Source organism: Sciurus carolinensis, chromosome 3 (genome assembly GCF_902686445.1).
Source record: "Sciurus carolinensis chromosome 3, mSciCar1.2, whole genome shotgun sequence".
Taxonomy (NCBI): domain Eukaryota; kingdom Metazoa; phylum Chordata; class Mammalia; order Rodentia; family Sciuridae; genus Sciurus; species Sciurus carolinensis.
The window spans coordinates 35,644,646-35,660,621 of NC_062215.1; the positions used below are offsets into that span (position 1 = coordinate 35,644,646).

The 15,976-nt window shown below is 37.2% G+C and overlaps 1 protein-coding gene across 8 annotated transcripts in view; it reads right to left on the reverse strand.

Moving 5' to 3' along the window:
• The window catches only part of Bcas3 (BCAS3 microtubule associated cell migration factor), a 564,794-nt gene extending 549,184 nt beyond the window's left edge, over positions 1–15,610 (reverse strand). The window contains exons 1-4 of one of the 8 annotated variants that reach the window (XM_047542954.1): positions 15,423–15,606; positions 13,954–14,041; positions 9,368–9,422; positions 3,673–3,748 (exon numbers count right to left, since the gene is read on the reverse strand). In XM_047542954.1, coding sequence (XP_047398910.1) covers positions 3,673–3,748; positions 9,368–9,422; positions 13,954–14,036 — 214 coding nt within the window. In that variant the 5' untranslated portion in view covers positions 14,037–14,041; positions 15,423–15,606. Of the gene's footprint in view, positions 1–3,672; positions 3,749–9,367; positions 9,423–13,953; positions 14,042–15,220; positions 15,248–15,422 lie in introns of those variants that run through there. The other 7 variants (XM_047542958.1, XM_047542956.1, XM_047542960.1 and 4 more) reach the window with 7 other exon arrangements.
• Positions 15,611–15,976: the final 366 nt, after the last annotated feature.

Here is a 15,976-nt window from a genome sequence, read left to right on the forward strand (position 1 = left end):
CAGCAGCTAGAAAAGTGGAGTAGGTCATAATTAAATTCACAATACCAAACAGAGCTCCTATCTGATCTTCCCAGAAAGCAAGAGAGAGAGATAATGGTCAAATTCTCCAAACAGGCCAGTTTCAGTGGGCATGATAATAAAGTTCCCTATCCTTTAATACTTAAGAAAAATAAAAAATTAACCTGAAGTAACCTGATGTTAACCAATTTTTTTCTACTGTTCTATTACCCCATTCTGACCTTATAAGGAAAGTAACTTTGAAGTAATCAATTCATTTTTTGGTGCTTGTGTTTTCTTCAGCCTCTTTGTCTACAAAACCAACCTACTGTGCTCCACTCATTGAAATATTTATTCTATTTTGTGGAATAAGAGTATTGCCTGATTCTAAAATCAAAAAATAATGCCAACTGAGCTAGGGATATAGCTTAGAGGTAGATGCTTGCAAGAGGAACAGAGTTTGATCCCTAGTACTACAAAAAATAAAATAAAATAAAAAACAAAGTCACCTGAAGTTATTACACTAACTTATTATAATTTTATCTTTTACCAGTATTAATGAAGGAAAAATAAAGAGAAATACAAGTAATATTCTAATACACTATGAGTTTACAAAAGTAAACTCAATCTGTAAAAGTGACTTTCATCCTTTCTCATCCTAAACCATAGCTCTAAAAGGAAAATAAGGCAAAACATACTAATCTTAGAGGATAAAGCAACCCAAAGAATAGGAGAAATGTTTACAATTCATATATCTGATAAGGGATTGATAACCAGCATATATAGAGAACACTGGGGAAAATATATTCAAAAATGGGCAAAGGATTTTAATCGACATTTCTATAAAGATACAACAGTACCTTCTTAGCTCCTAAAACCCCAGACAATAACAAACCCTATAACTTAATATTTTTTTCCAAATTAACTAAGCACTTATCACACACTGTGGTCATACTGCTATTTGTGATATGAGACCAAAACTAATAAAAATTTTTTTCTTCCGCAAAATTTCACAAATAATTCATTCTTAGCAATTTCAGCATACTGTTTTCTTCCCTTATTAACGCAAGATCTTTCACTTAAAGGAAGTAGTTTACGGCTTCTCTTTTGCCTCTCTAAATTGCCAGGATCACTACTCTTGTCCATTGGGACATTGTTAAGGAAAATAAGAGTTACTAGAAACAAACACTGCAATACGACAACCACTGATCTGACAACCCAACAAGACTACTATGTGACTAACAGGCTGGTAACGAGTACAAAGAGGATATGCTGTCCAGCATGAGTCACATCCCGGAAAGGATAGAGCAGGACAGAGCACAAACCCACAAGATTTCATCAGGCTACTAAGAACGGTGTGCAATTTAAAATTTGTGAATTGTTTAATTCTTGAATTTTCCATTTAACATTTTTAGACCATGGCTAATTAAAGGTAAATGAAATCCTGGAATGTGAAATCATGAATAAAAGGGGACTAGTGTATAATACTGATCAATAAGTAAGTGAAAAGATACTTAAGTCACTATAAATTAGGGAAATATATATCAAAACTACAACTCACATCTCCAAGGACAGCTAATATATAAAAAATAATAATAATGCCAAGTGTTGAAAGGTATGTGAAGGGACTGGGAGTGTAACTCAGCTACTTCAGAGACTAAGATAGAAGGATTGTAAGTTTGAGATTGGCCAAGGCAACTTGCCAAGACCCTGTCTCAAAATAAAAAGGGCTGGGAATGCAGCTCCATTGTAGAGCACTTGCCTAACAGTAGCAAGGCCCTAATTTCAATCCCCAGGACCACAATAAATAAACAAACAAACAAACATAGAAAAGGATGTGGAGAAGCTGGAACCCTTGTGCACCATCAGTGGGACTAGAACATCATACAATCATTGTGGGAAATAGAAAAGCAGATCCTCAAAAAATTAAAAATAGAGTCACCACATGATCCAGCAATTCTTCTGAGTACACACCTGAAAAAACTGGAAGCAAATTCTTAAAAGCGATAATTGTACACCAATGTTCACAGCAACATTATTCACAACAGCCAAAACATGGAAGCAATCTGAGTATCCATTGAAAAAAAACCGAATGGATCAAAAACTGGTATTATCTGGTCTTAGTAGCACACACCTATAATTTCAGCTACTTGGGAGACTGAGACAGAAGTATGCTGAGCACAGGAGTTCAGGCCAGTCTTGGCAACAGGGCAAGACCCCATCTCAAAAAAAAATTAGTGTATATATACAATGCCATGAAATATTTGGCCTTAAAAAAGAATTCTGACATATACTACTATGACATGGATGAACCTTGAGGATATTAGGCTATGTGAAATAAACCAGCCACAAAAAGATAAATATCATATGATTCCACATACATGAGGTACCTAGAGTAGTCAAAATCATACCAAGAGGGCTGGGGTTGTGGCTCAGCGGTAGAGCGCTTGCCTAGCATGTGTGAGGCACTGGGTTTGATTCTCAGCAACACATATAAATAAATGAATAAAAAATAAAGGTCTATCAGTATCTAAAAAATGTTTTAAAAAAATCATACCAAGAGAAAGTAGAATAGTGATTGACAGGGGAGGGGAAATGAGAAGAATACAGAATTATTGTTTAATGAATATTGTCAGATTTTTAAGATGAAAATGTTATGGAGATTGATGGTGGTGATGGTTGTGCAACAAACATTATGAATGTTTTTCATTGTTTTTTGAGACAATCTTGCTATGTTGCCCAGGCTGGCCTTGAATTAGTAATCCTCTGTCTTCGATCTCCTAAGTAACTGGGATTGCAATCATGTGCCACTGCATCCAACTTTTATGAATGTTTTTAATGCCACAGAACTGTACACTTAAAAATGGTTAATATGGTAAATCATAGCATATATTCATTTTACCACAATTAAAAAAAATAGAAACAAAAAGTCTTGAGATAAAGACACAAGATATATTAGTAAATTTCCAAACAGAAAATGAAAATAGTTTATTATATTTTAAAATGGAAATTTAATGCAGACAACTGATTATACTGGTGACAGAAGAGCTGAGATCCCAACTATGGAGCTGTGAGGCAACCTATTCAATGAGCAACAATAGGAAGTCATTACCAGGAAGTCATTACCACCTGTAGGCTAAGGGTGGAGTGCAGGGTGGCAGGTCACTTGGCAGAAACTGGAATGCAGGTGGACTGCCCAGGGGAGACTAAAGCCACAAGAAATGCAGACAGAAGACAAAAGAAATGGAAGACTGGGAAATACACAGTGGGCAGGCAGCCTCCATGTCAAAAAGAGCAGGAGAGGGCAATGGAATGTATCTGAAAACAGACATTGAACTAACAAATTCTGCTCATAGAAAAATAGTTCTAAAGTCTAAAAGTACAACACTAATGATTAGTTTGCAGTTATAAATCCTATGAACTTGAATTAATAACATCTTTCCTAAGAAAATCTTAATTCGCTGGAATTTAAGTTTAAGGTTACAACTGTGTTAAACTTTAAGACTTGTATAATACAATATTTATTCTAAAGAAATTTCTATAGTGTGGTTGTTACCTTTGAATTAAAAATGAATTCATTTTGAAAACTAAAAAGCTAAAATGAGGGTTCTCTTTCTGGGATCTGGTCAACCCCAAACATTTAATTTACATATTTCAAAAAAGTTTAAACCATACCATTTAAATCTGCATTTTCAAATCTGACCCAGACTATTTTCTCCTTTTCTTCTGTTAAAGATGTTCCACTGTAAGCCTGTATAGTAAACAGAAACATTTGAATAAAAATGTTTTACAGTTCTAATATTACTGATGTTCAATAAAACCAATTCTATCCCTCTCTGACTGCACTAATCCTCTATCTTGGTAACTAACACATTTTGGAACATTATTACTCTGAATGAATATTCATAAAGGAGTCTAATGACTTTGGTTAAAAAATATTTTAACTTATTAAAAAAATTGCAGAAACCTAAAATACAATCATCATAATCTGTTAAGAAACATGACTATAACTCAAAGGCAAACACACACAAAATTAAAACACCACCTGTACTGGTCAATGAATAAGGCTGAAAACTACCCACCTTTATATATTTCATTCCTGGGTGTTTATTCTCAGGCAATTACACAATACCTACAGTTCTCAAGAGTATTACTTTTTTAGCCTGTTCTCTGGCTTCCAGACCCAACCTATCATCTAATTCTTGCAAGCCTGCAAGGGTCACAAAGATAAGTACTAAGGGCTCACAAGTGTCAACAATACTTATCAGTATTTAAAAGGAGTCATCTCTACATAAAACATGTTTTAAATTTTTAAAATTGTATAGAGCAGGACTCCAGGCATGTGCCTGCAATCTAACTAATCAGAAGACTGAGGCAGGAGTATCACTTGAGCCCAGGAGTTTAAGGCTAGCCTGGGCAACATAGCAAAACCCATCTCAAAAAATAAAACAACAATATATATAAATAATTTATATTGTTGTATAAATATATACATAGCTATACACCCATATAGATGACTGCATATACTTAGTAGCATTTAAAATATCAACAAAATAGCTGCACCTTTTTTGGAAATTTTATAAAAAGGTATTCAGTGTGCAGAACAATTATTTAATATAAGCTGTACCAAAAGCATACAAAAATTACTCTCCCACATATAATTTATGGCACAACCTCCTACAAATTTTCACATCAATTTAAGTATCCACACTATACCACACAATGGTGATCAAAAACACCACTAAAAGACAGGGTTACCTTAATACTAGATTTACTATCCACAAAAATTACCTTATAAATTCATACAATTTCAATCCTCTTTTTTAAAAAATAAATGAAGGGACCAGAGGTATAGCTCAGCAGTAATATGCAAGGCCCTGGGTCTAATCCCCCACACCAGGAAAATAAAAATAAGCAATATGTATATGACAGTTAATTTCTTGAAAGAAGAGGAAAATCTTCACTGGAACCAACTAATCAATCATCTTCAACCCCCTCACCCTCATCTTCTTACTAAGTCTTTTGTTATTTTCAGTCTTGAGGGTGTGCATGTGTGAAACTAGGGATTGAACCCAGGGTCACTCTACCAGTGAGTCATGTTCTTAGTTTTCTAATTTCTTAGTTTTTATTTTGAGACAGAGTCTCACTAACTTGCCCAGGTTGGCCTCAAATGGGATCCTCCTGCCTCATCTCCCAAATTGTTAGGATTACAGGTACATGTCACCATGCCAAGCTTGAAAATATTTTTTAAAAATAAACTTATTTACAAATAATTTTAGATTATTAAACACAATACAAAGAGTTATTTATAATCCCCACCTAGCTTCCTCTGATGTTGATTATCTAAACTAATCAAATCTTAAATTACCATACATTGATATATTATTATTAATTAAACCCAAAGACCTTATTTGGATTTCACAAATTTTTCTACTAACATCCTTTCTCTCTTCCAGGATCCAATCAAGATACTTCACTGCATTTAAAAGAACTTCCTTTTTTCCTGTGTCAGGGTTTCCTTTAACCTGGTAAAGCACCAACATTTCAAATTTTCCTTCAGCTTAGCCAACTTATTTTAAGTCTTCTTATCTACAGTTTTATTCAACATTCTCCCAATTCCTCTGCAACATCTTCAAGATGCTCTCCTTTGAAATTATCAGATCAAAGGGCACAGCTCACAGTTCCAACTAGCCATCAAAGCTATCAGTTGAACACAACCAGAATTAACTCAGTGGGTCATAAGGACAGAAGTCAGTATCTAGTCCAACAGCACATTTTCTCTCTTTAGAGGGATGTTTACAGAACCAGAGAATAATTTCTTGACTCCATGAATGTGATGATTCCCAGAATAAAGCAGGATTTGGAACATAACATCAGCACAAAAATGACTGATCACAAAGTACTAAGTAGGATTCTGGGTTAAATGTGGAAAAAAGTTAGAAAGCACTGTTCTCATGTCTACCAAATAGTACACAAAGTGTCTAGTGTAAAAAAAGGTTTTCCCTATTTTTGCTTTCCTAAGCAAAATAAGGCCAGTAGCTCCACATGTCACTACAGTTCATCTTTACAGTTAGCAACTGTAATGTTTTTGGCTCATCTGATTATATCAACTACTAATTGTAAGTCATAAATCTATATCTCTGGCCCTCGATCTTTAGTCACCTCAGGCTCCCTGTAAGACAGACTGCTTGATAAATGTTTTGCCTTATTTTATGCTTCATATATATGGCATCCTTTAAACCTCAACACAAACTCATCATGAACACAAAGATTTACCCCATTTTACACATAAGGATATCTGATATTTAGAAACAGGAATCAGTAACTTGCCCAAAGCTAATAACTAGAGCTGTCATATAAAACCATATCTAACATCAATATCTGTAGTTTTTTGTTTTGGTTTGGTTTTTTTTGGCACCAGAGATTGAACCCAGGGGTGCTGAGCCACATACCATGCCTTTCTTTCTTTCTTTCTTTCTTTTTTTTTTTTTTTTTTGCTGTGCTGAGGATTGAACCAGGGCCTTGTGCTTGCAAGGCAAGCACTCTACCAACAGAGCTACATCCCCAGCCCACCTTTTTATTCTTTGAGACAGGATCTCACTAAGCCACTTAGGGCCTTGCTAGGTTGAAGAAGCTGGGTTTAAACTTGAAATCCTTCTGCCTCAGCCTCCTAAATTGTTAGGATTACAGGTGTGTGCCACCACCACACCTGGCTATGATTATACTTATGTTTGGCTACGTATTTTAGCTGGATATTAGATTAGAGACCATGGATCACCAAATCTGTCTATGACCTCTGTTTTAAAGTCTTACTGGAATACAACCACCCCCATTTCCTTATATAAACAGTAGTGCTGTGTAGTTGTAAAAGAGATCATATGAACTGTGAAATTTATGTCATCCTTTACAGAAGTTTGCCCACCTCTGTACTAGACCATGCAGCCTTAAGAAAAGTCACTGAGATTCCCCTCAATTTAGCTTAGGGCCTGCCCATGCTGACTGCTCAATTAATTGTTTGCTGTCTGAATTTTTATACAATGTTTTCAGTTACATATGGACACAATATCTTTTTTTTTTTATTTGTTTATATGTGGCGCTGACGATCGAACCCAGTGCCTCACACCTGCTAGGTAAGTGCTCTACTACTGAGCTATAACCCCAGCCCCTGCTGTCTGAATTTTTACTTCCTTTCTACATTAAGTACAATAATGACTCTCAAAGGGAACCAACAACATAAATTGTTCCTACCTGATCCAGATCTCCACAGCCAAGTACATACATTAACAACCTGATACCTCCTTTCTAATAAATTATATTCATGAATACAAAACTTATCTTTTAATTTCCATTATTTCTACCCTATAAGTTTTAGTAACCCCCTATTTTCCATCTAATAGAAACTAATCAGTTGAATATTCTTGTTCCCCTAGCAAATTCTTCCCTCAAACTTCTAACCAATGCCTTTCTCCTCCAGCCAATAAAAATTGCTCGCTACACGATTCCTAGTCACACAAAAGGTGTCTTTGTAAATAAATGGATAAAGAGACCATGTGGGAGGAGACAAATTATAAATTAAAAAAAAAAAAAAAAAAAGACTTTTTCCTTGGAACTGTACTCTCACACCAAGGATCAGAGTTTAAAGGAGTAAGTTTGATTTCACCACTAAAATTGCTATGTAAGCCTGATACTGTGTAGTACAAGACACTCTACAGCCACAGAAGTCCGGTTGCCTACCACATCCACCTAGCCAATTTCCCTCAAAAAATACCAAACCATTCTCCTCATTTCAATTAATGCTACTTTATAACTTTTTTCACTTTTTATTACTCTGCATTCCTTACCAATTAAATATTCAGTCTGTATGTGTAAAGTTTACTGACTTGTTATTAATAATCTCTGGTTGTTTCAAGCAATTTGACTTATTAACCAAGTGCCTCAAGAAAGGAAAGCATATATTTTTCCTTACATGTGCCACAGATCTTATTGTCATGGTCTATTTCCATTAAAATTGACTGAACAGCTGGGCATGGTGGCACATGCCTGTAATCCCAGCAACTCAGGAGGCTGAGATAGGAGGATCACAAGTTTAAGTCAGCCTCAGCAACTCAGTGAGGCCCTAAGCAACTCAGCAAGACCTTGTCTCAAAATAAAATATAAAAAGGGCTAAGGATGTAGCTCAGTGGTAAAGCACCCCTGGGATCAACCTTCAGTACAAAAAAAAAAAAAAAAATCTTTCTTGACTGAATAAATAAAGCAATACCAATAATAATAAAGCAATACCAATTTTTTTAATAAAAATAAAATTTAGAGTTTAGAGTTTCCCAGTACCCTCTCACGAAGTTCAGACCCTAGATTTATGAATGCACTTTCAGAGCAGTGCAATCAGAAAAGCACCACTGCAATCACAGAAGAGCCTGGAAATTATAATTTCTTTTAACAAGTATGCCAAAAGATACTTATGTTAAATGTGGGTAATAGTATACTAGATGATCACAGTAAGGCTGTTCTTGTTCTTTATTTTCTCATTTACAAAAAAATATATAATAAAGGGCTTAATATCTCACAAATTAACACAATAAACCTGGTGCAGTGGCGCATACCTGTAATCCCAACAACTCAGGAAGGTGAGACAGAAAGAGCACAAGTTTTGGCCAACCTGGGCAACTTGCCAAGACCCTGTCTCAAAAAATAAAAAGGACTGGGGATATAGCTCAGTATAAGAGCACCTCTGTGTTCAATCCCCAGTACTACCAATAAATAAATAAATAAGTGTAATAACATCCACTTACATGGCACAAAAATACTGCTCAACATAAAAAGATAAAGATTTATGCTAAGATATAATACTTAGTTAAAAGTGAGTTAATTAAGTCAGAGTATAGATTCTTTTCTCACTTTAGACAGGTCCTTTTTTTTTTTTTTTTTAAATCAGGGACACTTAATCACTGAGCCACATACCCAGCCCTTTTTTGTATTTTATTTAGAGACAGGGTCATCTTGATTTCTCTTAGGAGAGCAAGTCTTAAGGAGTGACACTTATCCCACTGTCATGACAAAACTGAGGTATCTACACTACTAAAAACAAGTGTAAACCAGGCAGTGACACGCACCTGTATTGAAAGTTCAAGGGCAGCCTCAGCAATTCAATGAGGCCCTAAGCATTTTAGCAAGACCCCATCTCAAAAATAAAATTAATAAAATAAAATAATGGGCTGGGGATATAGCTCAGTGGTAAAGCACTCCTAGGTTAAATCCCTGGTACCAAAAAAAAGTTAGGAAATAATATTTCAAAGTTTCCCAGTAAAAGATAAAAACCACTATTTCTGCAATCACACAAAAGTAAAACTACTTTTTCTGCAAAGACACTTACCTGTGGCACTACATCCTGAAGAAAAGTTACAACACTTTCCATGTAGGACTGCTCTCTGGAAAAGAATAAAATGGATAAAATTTGTCATGATAGACAGACCATGGAAAAGCTCCATATGTGAGCCTCAAAGAAGGAGCTCCCATTTTAAACAAGGAAAAAAAAAGGCCAACTCTTATCATTTAATAATTTTTTATCCACTTTCTAGTTTCATGAGTCTTTGTATATGCTCTTAATTATAAGTAAGCTTTTAACATTTTTAAACAATCTCTTTATCTATTCACTTATTTATTAACAATGGTGGGGACTGAACCCAGGGACACTATACCCCAGTTTTCCCTAGCCCTTTTTATTTTTAATTGTGAGACAGGGTCTCATTATATTGCTGAGTTCCTGCTAAACTGCTGAGGCAAGTTGGCACTCCTCCTGCCTCGGCCTCCCAAGTCACTGGGATCACAGGTATACACCAGGCAAACAGTATCTCTTTTTAAAAACCATGCTTGAAAGTCAGATGTGATGATACATAACTATGAATCCCACCTACTGGGGAGCCTGAGGCAGGAAGACTTCAATTTCCAGGCTTGCCTTGGCAACTTAATGACACCCTGTCTTAAATTTTAAAAAAAAGGACTAGGGGTGCATGCCTATAATCCCAGCAGCTCAGAAAGCAGAGGCAGGAGAATCACAAGTTCAAGGCCAGCCTCAGCAACTTAGTGAGACCCGTCTCAAAATTCAAAAAAGGGTTGGGAATGCGGGGATGTACATCAGCAGTAGACTACCCCTGGGTTAAATTTCAAATACCAAAAGATAAATAAATAAATAATTTTTTTAAAGGTGATGAGGCCCAGTGTTAGAGCGCTTGCCTAGCAAGTGAAAGACTCTGGGGTTCGATCACCAGTTAAAACAAAACAAAACAAAAAAGAAATCATACTCTTCTAATTTGATAGAAATAACTTCTAATTCATGTTTGAAGGAATGATGACAGAATACCTAGCTAAGACAGACCTTCCTCTTGAGTCACAGCATAACAATGCCCTACTTAGAGCAAGAAAAACTGTTGCTGATGACTCAGTATTTAGTGACCTCCTCTTTAAATTTGTTATGAACCTAGTCCCTTATCTGTATGTAGCAAAATGAGTCTACACTGTGTTGTAAATGCAGACATCAGAACAAGTTTTAAAAAGTCCTTATAGAACTTCTGGCTCACATGAGGCCTGGAAAAATATCAAAATGCATAAAAGTAAGGGAAAATAACATTGTTAAAGACACTAAATAAGATTTTTTTTTATGCTGTTGGGAATAGAGTCCAGAACATCACACGTTAGGCAAGTGTCCTATCACTGAATTATATCCCCACCTCCTACTGCTGAAGATATTTTAAATGGGAAGTACACAGATATAAGCATGTGGAAAAAACAATTACTTCAAAATACTGAATTAATATCAGGAAAAATGTGAAAAACTACACTCAAAATAACATGAGATAGCCTAAAATCTAGGAAAAAAAAAAAAATATATATATATATATCTTAGACTGTGATTGCTTTTTTGTTTGGTTGGGTTTTTTCCCCAGAGTCAGGGATTGAACCCAGGGTCAGATGCATGCTAAGCAAGTACTCTATCAATGAGTTACATTCCCAGTCCTATACTTTTTTAAAAAATGCCTTGTAGACCTACAAAAATCAATTAGGCCTAAAAACAACAACAACAACAAAAATTAGGCTAGGCACTACAGTAGCTCCATGACAACACAAGCTGGATCCCCAGCACCCAAAAAAAAAAGATTTGGTCTACCTCTCCAACCTCATTTTTTTTTTTTTTTTTTTTTTTTTTTTGTCATTCTAACATACTCTGTTTCACCTATATGGCCACTGCGATTCTAGAATACACTACACTGTTCTTTGTTTTTGTTTTGTTTTGCTATGAGGATTAAACCCAGGGGCACTTTTCCACTGAGCCACAACTCCAGCACTTTTTTATTTTGCAATTTGGTCTCACTTAGTTAGTGAGGGCCTTGCTAAGTTGCTGAGGCTGGACTCAAACTTGAGATACTCCTGAGTGTCTGGGATTATAAGCATGCAACACCATGTCCAGCACTACACTATTCTTTGAATCAGGACCTCTACATCATCTTTCTTTCTGCCTGATATCTTTACATATACTTTTACTTCATTCAGATCTCCAGCTTCACAAAGATCTTCAGTAGTAACACTATACATACTCTCCCTTGTCATTCTTTATGATGGCAGACTGTGCAGGGATGACACCTATAATTATGTATATACTTGCTTACTTATTTACTATTTTCCCCACCAGAATATAAGCTCCACCATAAGAAGGAAGGAATCCATCTCTTATATCGATTTTTTTTTTTTTTCCTGTACCAGGGATTGAACTCAGGGGTACTTAACCACTGAACCATATCTCTAGCCCTTTTTAGTTTTTTTATTTTGAGTCAGGGGCTCACTGAGTTGCTGAAGTTGGCTTTGAACTTGAGATCCTCCTGCTTTAGCCATCTGAGCTGCTGGGATTACAGGCATGAGCCACTGTGCCCAGCTTCCCCATCCCCTGACTCCAAGTACTGGCAATTGGTACTTGCCACATGCCAGGCAAGTACTCTACCACTGAGCTATATCCCCAACAACTTTTGTTGTTCTTGTTGTTGAGACAGGGTTTCACTAAGTTACCCAGGCTGGCCTCAAATTTTCAATCCTTCTGCCTCAGCTTCCTAGTAGCAGAGATTATAGGAATGCACCACCATTCCTAGCCCATATTTACACTTTATCACCAGAACCTATTAAGATGCTCAAGTATTATGTTAAAAAAAAAAACACTAAATGAATGAAAGATTGAAAAAAAATTCCACTAAAAGTGTGTACCGCATAACTAAAAGCAATATGAAATATGCTTTGAACACCATATTGTGAGACGGTACAGAATACTAAATAAGGACACAGATCCTTATTTATACTAGCCCCCTTTCTCAAGGTCTGGGAGTGTAGCTCAGTGGTAGAGTACTTGCCTAACATGCATGATTCCCTGGGTTCAGTCCCCAAGCATCACAATAAAAGGGGAAAAAAGTTAATATGGTGGCTCTCCTCTTTTACTGTTACCAAGAATTTAATTTCTCCCTGTTTTGGTTTCCTCACCTGTTACATGAAGATTAAAATGGTACCCAACTCATAGCTAGTAACATGTTTAACTTGTTGCTATGATCCACAGTTAGAAAAGAAATATAGTTCTAGGAAATGTAGAGGAAAAAATGAAGTATCATGGTGAAATATCATGTTATACATATTCTTTTGTCAATCTGAGAAAGCAATCTTTTTGTAAAACATGAAACTACTACCCAAGGGAAATAATCCAAGAATAATACTACAACTTCCCTCTAACAGCATTTTAAAAGGGATAAAACCAGCTTAATCTCTACCAGGCACTGAAGGGTCTCAATTGTCTACCTCAACCTACTTTAAATAGGTCATTTTCCCTACATCAGGACTATATTTCATTTATAAAAACAACTCATCTTTCCCACATCTGCTCACCCTACTCCCTTTACCCTAAATGTACCCTTGATTTCAACAGCCTGAATTTTATTCAACCTTAAAAGATACATTCTTACTGTTACCTTCTTAATGAAACCTTGTCTGATCACACTACTAAAATGCTCCCTCTAAATTCTCATGCTGTTTTGCTGGAATTATTTCTTTTTTGCTGATTACACTAATCTCAAGTATGCACTTCTTTAAACCACACTGGATTATAAACTTCTAGAAAATATAGATACTCTTTGTGGAAGAATACCTAATATCTTTTGATATTTCTGTTGATACTTTGAAACATTCTGAGACCCAGAGTAAAAGATACATTTTACATTACAATCTAGTAATCATATACATACATAGGAATATATTTGTGCAGAGCATGAAATAATTCTAACTTCTAACTCCCAACCATACTTTCCCTTTATATGTTTGTCTATTTGTGGTGTTAGAGATTTAACCCGGGCCTCACACATCTAGGCAAGTGCTCTACCACTGAGCAAGCCTCCAGATGTTATTTCAATTTTTAAAACACAGATCCTGACCCACCAAACTGATTTAATGATCCACTAATTTATTAAACCTGCAGTTTGAAAAACCCTGACTTCTTAAGATTTAGCACAGTATTCTTTATGTACCCTATAGCTTGCCAACTGTTCCTTTCATTTGGCCTCAGCAATGATATTCCCTAAACCCGTAAAGTCAAAATTTTCAAGATTTTTACAAAAGTAAGCACTATTTATTAAAAAAATCTGATGTTGAGTGCAGGGATGCCCACCTGTAATCCCAGCAACTCAGAAGGCTGAGGCAGGAGATCATAAGTTTGAGGCCAGCCTCAGTAATTTAGCAAGGCTCTAAGTAATTTAGCAAGACTCTATTTTAAAACAAAAGACAAAAAGGGCTGAGGATGTAGCTCAGTGGTAAATCATCCCTGGGTTTAATACCCAGTACCAAAACAAAATAAAAATGAAAACAAAAATTTGAATGTTGGTTATTATTCTGAGTAAAGTTTTCTTCAGCTGTTGGGATTATCTTAAGTATGCTTACGTGACAGCCTGAGGGCGAACCACAACTCCACCAGTGCAACGACTGGGTCTTCTAGGAGAATCTGTAGCCATAGCTTCATTCATAAAACCTGTTTCCATAACAAAAAGGAAAAGATAGATTATCATTATCAGAGAGAAGAAGTAGGTTTTATGATTACTTACCAGACAACCCTTCTGAAAAATGCCTAAAAAGACTGGCATGGTGGCACAAACCAATAATCCTAGCTACTCAGGAGGCTGAGGCAGGAAGGATTGCCAAGTTTGTGGCCAGTCTCAGCAACTTAGCAATGCTCTATCTCAAAATAAAAGGGCTTGGGATGTGGCTCAGTGGTAAAGCACCCCTGAGTTTAGTCCTCAGTAGTGGGAAGGTTGGGGTATAAGGTGAGCCTACAAAGTACATTTGCTGAAATTTCTAGTACACCAGAAAGAGAAAATATTTTTTTTTTAATTCCAAATTATCATGAACCAAAAAACAGTTAAGGCTACTGCTGGACCCTTTGTTCTTTTGTTAACATACACTAGAAAGATAAGAGAATGATATGGGATGGAAATTGTAGCACAGGGACAATTAGATAAATATTCTACCTTTGTGCGTCAAAATTAAAGAATTTATTTAAATTTTACGTTGAGAGGTGAAAATGAACATGGAACATTTCAAGACTCAAAGGAACCGTGACATGATACCACTCTACTTTCTGATTAAACTTGTTGGGAATCTCAATAAGACAGCATGGCCACATTTAAATCATATTTTCAACCTCTGTCTATTGTAGCCCAATCTCGAGAGTCTAAATACATAGGTATATAAACTTGCATGGTGTGAAACGACCCCTATCCTTCCCCATTGCATCACTAAATCCTGATCCTTGAACATCTAATGAGTCTCTGAATCACTAAGGAGGTTTTAAAAGCTAGGAGTCTACTTGTTTAAGGTTAAAAGAGGACTGACAGCAATATTAAAGCCCAGAGCATGGAACTAATCGCGAAAGAACCCAAAAGCATCACTTCTAAGTAGGAAGCATTCTACCACCTTATTTGAAAACTCCCAAACTGATGAGTCCCATCTCCTACACCTTTTGCCCCAACTAGCCCAGCTACCCTTCCTTCCTCAGGGGATAGCTTTCAACTCCAGCCCCCTCATCCCTCTCCTTTCCATTCCACCCTTTCTTTTCCGAACCAGTCTTCCAATCCCTGTTCTTTAAGGGCCCTGTCATCTGAGGACCACTCTCGCCAGCTCCTCAGGCCCCACTCTTCCGAAAGACACTCACACAGGGCTATCCACTTAACCTCCAACGCTGAGCCACCGCTGCCCCCGGCCGCCCTCTGGCCCCTTGCCCTTCTCCCCTCCCCCTCTAGTCTCGACACCTCTCCCCCGTCGAATTCCTGCCAGTCAAACACTGCCCCCTCACGCTGCCTGCCCCTCGTCCGCTCCAAACCTCCCCAAAGCCAAAGATCCGCCAGCCCTCTCACCGGCCGCTCCGCCGGTAAACGCTGTTCTCCAGCTCCAGGCTCACTGTTTGGAGTCTCCCCTCGTGATTGACGGCTTCCACTTCCTACCACGCCTCAGCGGAACCACCCCGCTAGCCAATCCCAGAAGCAAACTGGCCCTGGCCGGGCACCGCCCTTGGAGGTCAGCTTCGCCAACCAGCAAGTAGAAAAGAGGCGGACCCGCCTCCTGAACAGATCCAATCCGCTGGGGCTGGAGGGAAAACACAACAGTATGTAAGTTCGGGTGAAGTCGATGTATCAGGTTCGGTTGCGAACGCAGTCAGGTAGGCAGGAATTACGAACATGTCTATTTTAGTGCCAAACAGTGCTAGTGGATTTGTTTAGGAAAAAAAAACATGGCCCAGACACCTGCCGACCTCTCCCAAACCTCTTAGACTGAGAACTAGAGGACAGGGAGACTGGTCTGTTTACATCGAATTCTCGCGACAGCTGGTTCGAAACTCAAAGCACGTGGACGTGGCAGCTGCCAATCACTCTTAGCTGACCATTCATCCGTCCCGAAACCGCCTTCTGCT